The following is an 11,263-nucleotide window of genomic DNA, read 5'->3' as shown; positions in this document are numbered from 1 at the left end:
ATTTACACGCTTTACTCAGATGTTCAGTTGTTATAAATCATGTTATCTTGTTTTAATACATTGGCAATACAACATGTATTTTTTTTCATGCCAATAAAACTTCCTGAATGAAAGAATTCTATATAAATACATACATTCTAAGAAATTATATATATATATATATATATATATATATATATATATATATATATATATATATATATATATATATATATATATATATATATATATATATATATAATATCTATAATGTATATTTGGTCTCTCTCTCCTTCTCTTTTTCTCTCTCTCAGTGTATGCTGAGTGGGTTTGTTTAACAATGATAGGGGTTGTTTATTTTTATCAAGCAAACGAGTGTAATCTTAAATAAATTACGCTCCAAAACAGTAGGTGGCGCAAATGTAATGATGTATCATTGGCTCCGCCCAGAGACAGCTGGCCTGGTAGCTGTCACGCCCGCTCAGGTTGATGTTACTGCACTGGAAAGCCGAGTTTGTACACAATAGCGATGGCAGAAATATCCCTTTATCTCTCCAGCGTCAGTATAACTGTGACTCATGATATGGACCCAAACAAGGTAAATTATATATTTGACCAATTTATTTAATGCGTAACGTTACATGACTGTATGACTTGGATAATCAATTTAATTTAATGTACTCTAAATCCCAATAAGTCATATTGAAAGTCTGCTCAGTTTTATTGTACTGTTATTACTTAGAATTAATTAAAACATTCCCATTGTACCAGCTGTCCCGGTCTTTTCTATCATCACAAAGCTAAAAACAACAAGCATAATGAACTGATTAACGTTATGATTATTCACAAAGAAACTAAAACCGGTCAGATGTCTTTTCCTCCAAAAAGTACTAACTTACATTAATATTTTTAAGTGATATGGTATTAGAGCTATTAACTGTCGTCTAATAAAGAAATGAGAACGTCTGAAAGTTTTAAGCAGAACCATATTTTTCTCTCTCTCTTTTTTAAGCAGACCCATGACTATTTAATTTGATATTAAAAAACAATACTGTGGTATTTTGGACACTATTATTGTTTAATTCTTTTTTTAATGGCACTAGGGTAATTGTCTTCCCTCATTCCAGTTTAAAACGCCCATCATATTGTACATAATCAACTTTGCCTAATATACATGATCTGTGATGTGTGACTGTGAGCAGAGCTCTGGAAAAGAGAAAGAATATGAGTGTGTGGAGCTTGGTGATCTAGACAGAAAAGAGAAGACCCCACGCCGCATTATTCACTTCTCCAGTGGGGAAACCATGGAAGAATACAGCACAGATGAGGAGGAGGAAGACAAAAAACAGAACGCAAAGAAAGAGCTTCTGTCTTCCATAGACACAGTATGTGTGTTTAAACAAATCCTCTGAATCTGAGTGGCCCTTAAAGGGATAGTTCACCCATTCTGTCATCATTTACTCACCCATAATGTCGTTCCTAACTTGTATGACTTCTGTAAAAAGGCAAAAGATTACATTCTTTAGAAAATCTTACTTTGTGTTCCAAGAAATTTGGTTTGAGACAACATAAGGGTGAGTACATTGTTGGGTGCATTATCCTTATATGAAAGGGGGTGGGGGGGAATAAGACAGTGTAAAGGTTAACATAATTAGTATAACATAAATATTACTGTATTTTTTATCTTTATTTTAAAGTCCAAGCTGACTTGGGGCCCATATGTCTGGTTTCAAATGTGGAGAGCAGCTTCAACCACTATATCAGGTAAGTCTTTGAAGAAAGTCTGTGGTTTTGTAAAATTTCCCTAATTAAAAATATATTTGCTGAAATATTCTTCATGTGATAGCCAATATCTATCATGTTCACTGATATGTTAAAGTTTTGTCGCTCAAAAAGGCATCAATTAATTATTCATTAAAGGGCTACTTCAGTGCTGGGTCATCAATGTAGTAGAAATGTGATATTATTTTTTAATTTGGTGCTTTCTAGACTGAGAAAAGACAGAAAATGTATTTACTTTTCATGGGGATGAAAGACTACAATTCCCAGAATGCTTCGCTGCCCTGTGAGGCCATTCCCCAAAGCCACCTACTAGATTACTGTAATTGAATTGGAGAAGACACTACAATTAAAAACTGAACGTGTCTGTTCAATATAATGAGTGAGCAAGCGGCAACCTCCCGCGATCTCTCTTGAAGCCAATACGGAAGTTATGTAAACTGCAATTCCTCAACTGGCCACTAGGGACAGGCTCCAGAAGGAAGCAGAATCTCATTGAGCCTCATGTTAAAATTCTCAACTTTAAAGCAGAAAAAAACATGTTTACAGCCTGGTACAAATTGTGGTTTTGGCTTATAAGGCTAATTTTGATCTTCATGACAACTCTGAGGGGGGTGAATTTTTTTATAACTCATTTGTTTACGTTATATAAAGCCTTAAGGTTCTGCATAATTAAGGGTGTGGTTACAAGTGGATAGCCATTTATCCGCCGTCTATAGTTATTGCGTCACCTCAGCTCCACGCACATCCCGCCTTTTTGCCCATTTTCTGTTATCCGGGAGTGACACGTGATGACTCGCTCACAAGATGGCAACGCCCAGCTCACCCCTACTTTAAGCTTCAAAACGGCTTATCTGAATCCTATGGGTGACGTCACGGACACTACGTCCATATTTTTTACAGTCTATGTGAGTGAGTCACTGCGTGAGTATTACAGCACTGAGCACTAACTGCAGGAGTGAGATAAATGAGCTGATGAGCTCTCATGATGAGAGCTGAGTCAATCACGACTACACTCGAGGCATACATTCACAACGCGAGTTCAGTCTGGCGCGTTTCAGTTCATGCCTTTGCAAGCTTAACTTTCATAGAAATTAATTTGAGAAGTTAAAAGTAGGGATGTCAACGATTAATCGATGATCGATTAATTTTCGATAAGACATTTGATCGATAAGACTTATCGATCATCGATTAAGCAGGGTAATGCGCGTGCGTGAGGAAACAGGAGGAAAAATGATGCGAGCGCGCCCGAGTTCTATTTGGAACCATTTTACTGCTGGAGTTACACCTTCATCATGACTGCAAGCTTGCATGTGCATTCGCAGCCTTTTGTTTTGTGCAAATGTAAGTTGTAATATTTTGTGCAGGCCTATCTTTAGCTGATTTATCTCATAAGGATGCATTTGGTTAATAATTAACGTTAGAGGTGAGTGGTAGTAAAAGCGTGGCGGTGATCAGCTTCAGCGTGCAGCTCCAACAACACTAATAATGACTGATTGGGACTGTCATATTACACAACATTAATGAGAACACTATTGTAATAAAACATTGTGATTGTTAATTATTTGGGTTTATTTGCCGTGTGTTTCGTTGCGTTGATCCAGGAGGAGCGCATGCACAACATGAGTCACGCATTCTGACTCGCGCATGTAACTTAGTTCAAGTTCACTTATGCATTTGCATCAGATTGTGCTGAAGTAATTTGTAATATTACATTTATTTTGTGATGTTATATACGTGATCAATCATATAGGATGCGTTTCTTTCAGCGAAATAAAACGCACTAACAAAAGGCTTCAGTCAGTGATGGCTACCGGTTTTCATTTAGTGCTTCGGCTTTAGCGCATCCAGAGCAATGCATAATAATGATGATTGGGACAGTCATATTATATAACAGAAATGAGAACACTGTTTTAATAAATGGTTGTAAAGTCATCGGGTTTAGGTGCCGTGTTCAGAGCGTTGTTCCTAGAGCGCGTGAACACCACGCGTCTCCCATTCTGAATATGAATATCAGCAACTCAATTCAAGTTCACTTGTCCATTCGCATTATTTTGTGAAGATATATAATTTGTAATATTTTGTTAACTTTATATAAATCTGATTAATCTCATATAGGAAGCTTTTTGTTGAGTTAAATAACGTGCTAGCAAAGAGCTTCAGTGTTACTTACCAGTGTTGATTCAGCGCATCGGATTCAGCTCGCGCAGTTCAAACAGCAACGCACGACTAATAATAACTATGATTGGGACGGTCACATTACATAACATTAATGAAAACAATATTTTTATAAATCGTTTTGAGTTAACTGGGTTTATTTTTAATTAACGTTGCAAGTGCGTCCACAAATTCTGAATAACAGATCTGAGGCGGCGTTCGTGTTGTATTACATGTTATATTTGGTTATTAAATAAGTAATTTAATTAAATTTTAAATAACATCGACTAATTTTACAATCCCATAGCCCTTTGTTTAGATTAAAAAAAAATCCTTCTCATTCATTTGGTGAAGAACATGGCGTTTTGAGCAGCATTGCACATAGGCCTACTGTCATGCTGTCGGCTATAAGCCACTGCTGTAGACGCATATTTCAGTATTATGGTTAACGATTAACCGATTAATTGATCGTTAATTTAAACGACCATCGATCATGGGAATTTGTGAAAATTGACATCCCTAGTTAAAAGACTTACATTGCTCACCATAGCTCCGTTTAAATGAGTGCCTGCAGCTGCTAGCTGAGCTGTGAGTGTGATCTCCATCCCCCATGAGCGGGTTCAAAACATGCGGAAATGGCTCCCTCTGCTGGCTGTAGTCTTTAGCCAAACATATCATCAATTTGCATCATAGGCGGAATTATTACAGACATAAAATGCAACAATCTCTTGTCTCAGGAGGATATGAGGGGGGAAAGCACAATCATTTGAATATACTCCAGGGTTTCTACTGATACAAAGCCATATGCTAATCGCTGAAGTAACCCTTTAATTAACTAATTCAATTAATTAATCATTTTCAAATTCTTTAGTATGTAATGTTGCTGTTTGAGCAGGAAAAATATCTGCAAAGTTACAAAGCACAAAGTCACTCAAAAAGGATATATATATATATATATATATATATATATATATATATATATATATATATATATATATATATATATATATATATATATATATATATATATACAATGATGATTATTATTTGAACACCCTGCTATTTTGCAAGTTCTCCCACTTAGAAATCATGGAGGGGTCTGAAATTATCATCGTAGGTGCATGTCCACTGTGAGAGACATAATCTAAAAATTAAAAAAAAATCCAGAAATCACAATGTATGATTTTTTTAACTATTTATTTGAATGATACAGCTGCAGATAAGTATTTGAACACCTGAGAAAATCAAGGTTAATATTCGGTACAGTAGCCTTTGTTTGCAATTACAGAGGTCACACTTTTCCTGTAGTTTTCTACCAGGTTTGCACACACTGCAGGAGTGATTATGGCCCATTCCTCCACACAGATCTTCTCTAGATCAGTCAGGTTTCTGGCCTGTTGCTGCGTAAAGTCAGCTGTGCTTGTACCATGGCAGATTCGATATTTACATGGCGGAATTTAAAAGCGGGAAGACTGTGTTTCTTCAGGACATTTTAAATATTTTAAATATAAAAACATAAAAATTAAAAAAACGTGTTCTAATTTAGATGGTACATGTATGTAGACTGTAAACTGAAGGATGTTTTATTTTTATTTTAAACCATTATTGTGTATCTGACCATTTTATTTTATTTATTTATTTTTAAATTATCTTTACAACTGTTTTAATTATCCTTGTTTTTAATTCTTAATTCATACAAATGGTGTTCTTTTTTCTCATGACTATGTTAACACTATCTAATTAATTTTTTGAATTGCCTTTGGGTATGAAATGTGCTATACAAATAAACTTGCCTTGCCTATTTAAAAATGTTTGTGTGCTGCTGTGTGTGCCTGTGTGTGTAATAAAGCAAAGTGTATACACGTTGTGCACCCGCCTTATAGGTGCATATTACTAACTCACCCTTTAAAGGAACACGCCGACTTTTTGGTTCTTCAGCTTATTCACCGTATCCCCTAGAGTTAAGTCGATACATACCATTTTTATCTCCGTTCATGCCATAGCTCTGTCCGCAGGTTGTCACGTTGGTTATGTTGACAGAAGGTAGGCTACTTTCACTTATTGTATGTATGGACTTATCTATCTCTGGGGAATATGGCGAATAAGCTAAAGTCCCAAAAAGTTGAAAAAAATACTACAGATGGGGGCGAGTGCATTTGCTATTTAAACAACGTGGCGCTGGATGTGAAAATGATAACTGTATCAGGTTAAAACTAGCAAAAAGCATGTTGCATCTGGCATCACTTTGCGATAGTGGAGTATGATAGGGCCCAGAGTGTTTACTCACTGACTGGGAAGAGACTAGAGGTGCTGCAACAATGTTTAATGTGTAACGTGTTTTTGAACATTCAAGCATAATAGCCTATTCCAGTAGACCCAAGAAACTAAATCAAGACTTTATAAAAAGGCATAATGGGGCATTTTTAACACCATATCATCTTCTAGTAAATTAGCTAGCATGATGAATGAAATGGGTGTAAGTAATCATGCCTGGGAATTAAACATGATTTTCTGGCTAAATGTTTGTGTCTGTGCGATTAGCAATGAAATCTTCCTCGGGCCATTGTGGATGATGTTAAATGATTATGACATGACGGTTTTTATATTTTATGCAAATTTGCAAAACACTGAAACATGTTTGAGCTCTAAATATATGATTATTTTTGTATGCCGCTATCTAGTTTATGTTTAGTAAAGCACCACATCATAAGATTATCTTTAAATGTTTGAAATGCTTTAGCTCTAGAGAGATGCACTAAACTTTTTTTTTTAAATGTAGCATCTTGAAAAGACAGAAAATTAAATATGTAAGACTGTTGGGCACATTTAGGTAGTGGTAAACACTTGTAAATATTCATATTCTATAACTATCTTACAGCTTGTGACTACCTGGGTGAGCGAATGGCATCACTGTTTGGCATCACAACAGCTAAATACCAGTATGCCATAGATGAATACAGTAGGTCAAAGAGGGAGGTATGGCGGTCATTTTTATTCACTTCATATAAAAGACTAATATCAGAATTATTCGTATTGTAATTTTTTTATTGTTTATTTAACAGGAGGAGAGAGCTGAAGATACACAGCTCTCTGAAGAAGAAGAGCATCTGTTTGAAGAGCAGCAAAATGATGACGACGAGGACCCGAAGACCAACCAGCCTGAGACCAACTGTACTCAAGTGCAGGTGACCAATGAGCTGGACTGTCAGCCTTCTTTAGTATCCAACACAGTTCACATCCCTGCTCTTGTCACTAGCACTTAACCAACACAAGTATAGTCATATAATTGTGGTTTAAACACTAGTCTTCATTCTTTAAAGCACTTACCACAGGGATGTAATCAGGCTCTGTAATAGATTTCATATATTAACTTGTGACTTTGACTGCCTTACTGCACTGATCCTGGGCCAGTGAAACAATACTGATCATGGTGCTAATGAGGAGATGAGCCAATTCTTGCACCTCTGACCAAAAATGAATTTGTTTTGAAATGCCAATACGCTGAGATGATTACAATGAACATGTATTACACTGAACATTTGTGTTTTTAATTGACTGTGTACAGTATGTATTTTTTTAATTATTATAAGTGTTATGAAGCATTTGATGGACTTATCCTCCATCAATACAGAGACACATACCCGTACCTCACACTGAATTTTCAGTATTTATTTAATATACCGTTAATGCGTAATATTTGTTGTGTCATTGTTTGTTTTTTAAAAGAGAAAATGTAATTTTTTTACCATCTTGTGTTTAACATGAATAAAACACTACAGTATTATATATTGTGAGATTTAAATGTATCCGTGTTGTTCAGGGTTCCTACAGAGTTCATTTTAACTATTACTTTCTCAAGCTCTTTGAATTTTGAAGGTCCAGTGTGTAAATGTGTGGCATGTGTCAGCCACAGTAGCATCTCTATGTTCTTTGAAAATGAGGTGTGGGCGGTGAACTAAGCCGTTGGTTGCAATTTGCAACCTCATCACTAAATGCCGCTAAAATTTACACGCCGAGCCTTTAAATTGTATAGTTCTTGAAAATGCTTGATTTTTTTTTTCCTCCATCGAACATTGTGTGATAAAAAGAGGGAAAAGCTTTTAACGAAATTAACCTTTATTAAAAACCAAGTCGCGGATACCTAGAGTTAGTCTCATGTTTTGATGTCACAGAAGTACATACAGTACCTGCGTTGCTAGTCAGGGGTATAAGGAGCTAAGATTTTTACTGTATGGGTTTCTACACTGTAAAAAATTTTTGTTGGTTTAACTTAAAAAAGTAAGTAACCTGGTTGCCTTAAAATTTTGAGTTTATTGAAATTAAAAATTTGAGTTGATACAATGAAGGAAATTTGTTTAATAAATAGAAACTCAAAATATTTTTGTATCTGAACCAAAAAAATCATGACAAATAGCACTACTTGGTGTGTCATCACAAATAAAACACACACAATTACCCAATATGCTTACAAAATCTTTTAATAATATTTTAATAAAGGTTGTCAAATCTCAAAAAAATTGTCATTGTATTAACTCAAAATTTTAATTTCAATTAACTCAAAATTTTAAGGCAACCAGGTAACTTTTTTTTCTAAATAATTGTTTACAGTGTACTGGTAAAATTACTTTGAAATCAGTATGGTGTCACTTTTAAAGTTTTAATGCTACTCTGGGCAATGCGTTTAGTGCTAGTCATAAGGCTCTATGTATTAAAAGGTGTAGTAAGCTATTTTTTGAGAAATGCTGTTTAAAGTGAATAGGACCCAGCAGCACAGCATAGTTGAAGCCAGTTAGCAGTGGGGGTGTATCCACTCATGATGGAGGAGGAAAGAGAAAGACTATACAGGTGCTGATCATATAATTAGAAAATCATCAAAAAGTTGATTTCAGTAATTCTATTCAAAAAGTGAAACGTGTATATTATATTTATTTATTCATTACACACAGACTGATTGTTACGTCCCTATGTAGTCTAGGGTTAAAAGGATTGTAACAGAATTATATATTGGTGTGATGTGTGGAGGCAGCAAGGTTCAGTTCCAAACCCCAGAGCTTCTTAACAAGAAAAATACCTCAAAACACCTTATGTGGAAAAAAAGAACAAGGACTTTTTTTCCAGACATGGGAGGATTGAGGCTTCAAGAGGGGGCAAGGCCAAAACAACAAAAAAAACCTCTAACTAGTCAGGAGGAAACTAACTAACCTTCAAAATGAAAGAAAACAGAAGTACACTGACTCCCTAACTAACTTAAACAGGAGAAAACAGAATATAAAGAAAATGGCACCCACCTCTACTAACCCTTTCCCCATATTATTAACAATATAAACTTGATAAATAAAAGACCGTAAGAACAGTAAGCACTCGTGAGCACTCTTCTGAAACATAAAATTATAAATGTGACACCCTATGGTCTCGTGGACTTAACGGACACTCAGACACGTGGCAGCCATTTCAAGTCCACAAGACCAAAAGTGCATATGAAGTGTGAAACTTGGGACAGGGCCTTAGAGGTTCTCTAGGTTCAGGCACATACGATAAAGTCCCGCGCTCTGCTGAGTAAAGCGTCGTTATTGGCTTGAGCAACACACCCGCTGACTGAAGGTTTCAGCCCGGAAATGTAGAAAATAAGAAATTATATGTCTCCGTAGACACAAACACCAACACACACTTCAAGGCGGACAAAAGTAAGGACACAAAAAGAGGCTTTTTTTATGGGTCTATACTTACTTTTTTTCCTGAAAATCCTGCATAGTGCAAACCAACTGCCCTTGCTTGAAACGGATGGTAAAGTGCTTCACTCTTAAAATATTGTATGAGCCCTGTAAGTTGGATGTTTCTGCTTGTTTTGTGTGGGTAGATTATGTTATACGGTGCTCTCCTCTGATAGATACTGTTTTGTCTTTTGAAACAAAGGTCTCAATGTTTGTGTGGTACTAAAGGCCAGTTGAGCTTGTCCTCAGTGTAACCCTGCTCATTTGAGTAAGGCTGTTTTCATCTAGACAGCAAGTCATTCATTGTGATATGATCCAAATTAGCATTATAATACTCTATCACGTACATTTACAGTAAATTGCACAAAACCAATTTTCACTTTTGAAGCACAATGCATAAGATAGCAATAAAATGAATAATAAAATACAATAATGAAGGGATGGCTTTGAAAACATTTATTTTTATGTCATGTTCACACTACATCCAGATATTGAAATAAAAATCTTTATATAAAAATCTGAATTCAAAAAGCCTTCAGAGCTGCATTAATTCTATGTGGCACTGATTCAAAAATGTGCTGAAAGCATTCTTTAAAAATGTTGGCCCATATTGATAGGATACCTTTTTGCAGTTGATGGACATCTGTTGGATACACATCCAGGGCATGAAGCTCCCATTCCACCACATCCCAAAGATGCTCTATCAGGTTAATATCTGGTTACTGTGGATGGCCATTTTAGTACAGTGAACTCATTGCCATGTTCAAGAAACCAATTTAAAATGATTCAAGCTTTGTGACATGGTGCATTATCCTGCTGGAAGTAGCCATCAGAGGATGGGTATATGGTGGTCATAATGGGATGGACATGGTCAGAAACAATGCTCAGGTAGGCCGTGACATTTAAACAATGCCCAATTGGCACTAAGGGGCCTAAAGTGTGCCAAGAAAACATCCCCCACACCATTACACCACTCCCACCAGCCTGCACAGTGGTAACAAGGCATGATGGATCCATCTTATCATTCTGTTTAAGCTAAATTCTGACTCTACCATCTGAATGTCTCAACAGAAATCGAGACTCATCAGACCAGGCAACATTTTTCCAGTCTTCAACTGTCCAATTTTGGTGAGCTTGTGCAAATTGTAGCCTCTTTTTCCCATTTTATAGATATGGAGATGAGTGGTAGCCGGTGGGGTTTTCTGCTGTTGTAGCCCATCCGCCTCAAGGTTGTGTGTGTTGTGGCTTCACAAATGCTTTGCTGCATGCCTCGGTTGTAACGAGTGGTTATTTCAGTCAAAGTTGCTCTTCTATCAGCTTGAATCAGTCGTCCCATACTTCTCTGACCTCTAACATGAACAAGTCATTTTTGTCCACAGGACTGCCGCATGCGTGTATATATATATATATATAATATGTATAAATGAATAATGCTTGTTGATCCCGCCTCTTGTGCAGTAGAAAATATAGAGCAGACTCCCCAGACCAATGTTCAATCTTAAATTGAGCTTGGTCTGGTTATAGCCAGACTAGGGAAGACAGGGGAATAAGAGGAAATCACTCTGTTGAAAAATTGTTTGTGTTTTTGTTCTTTATGGCACTGCACAGTGGAATAAACAACATTGTAAATGGCAGGG

General features: G+C 36.1%; 1 protein-coding gene across 1 annotated transcript; it reads left to right on the top strand.

Moving 5' to 3' along the window:
- Positions 1 to 438: 438 nt before the first annotated feature.
- Positions 439 to 7,701, top strand: zgc:153383 (uncharacterized protein LOC751751 homolog). The gene is made up of 5 exons (XM_067418540.1): positions 439 to 577; positions 1,182 to 1,364; positions 1,677 to 1,743; positions 6,794 to 6,891; positions 6,978 to 7,701. The coding sequence occupies exons 1-5, from the start codon at positions 509 to 511 to the stop codon at positions 7,176 to 7,178; spliced, it is 618 nt and encodes a 205-aa protein (XP_067274641.1). The 5' UTR covers positions 439 to 508; the 3' UTR covers positions 7,179 to 7,701.
- The last annotated feature ends 3,562 nt before the right edge of the window (positions 7,702 to 11,263 follow it).

Source organism: Pseudorasbora parva, chromosome 15, assembly GCF_024679245.1.
Source record: "Pseudorasbora parva isolate DD20220531a chromosome 15, ASM2467924v1, whole genome shotgun sequence".
NCBI lineage: Eukaryota > Metazoa > Chordata > Actinopteri > Cypriniformes > Gobionidae > Pseudorasbora > Pseudorasbora parva.
The sequence above is the reverse complement of the archived record's forward strand: the minus strand, read 5'-3'. Positions and strand labels throughout refer to the sequence as shown.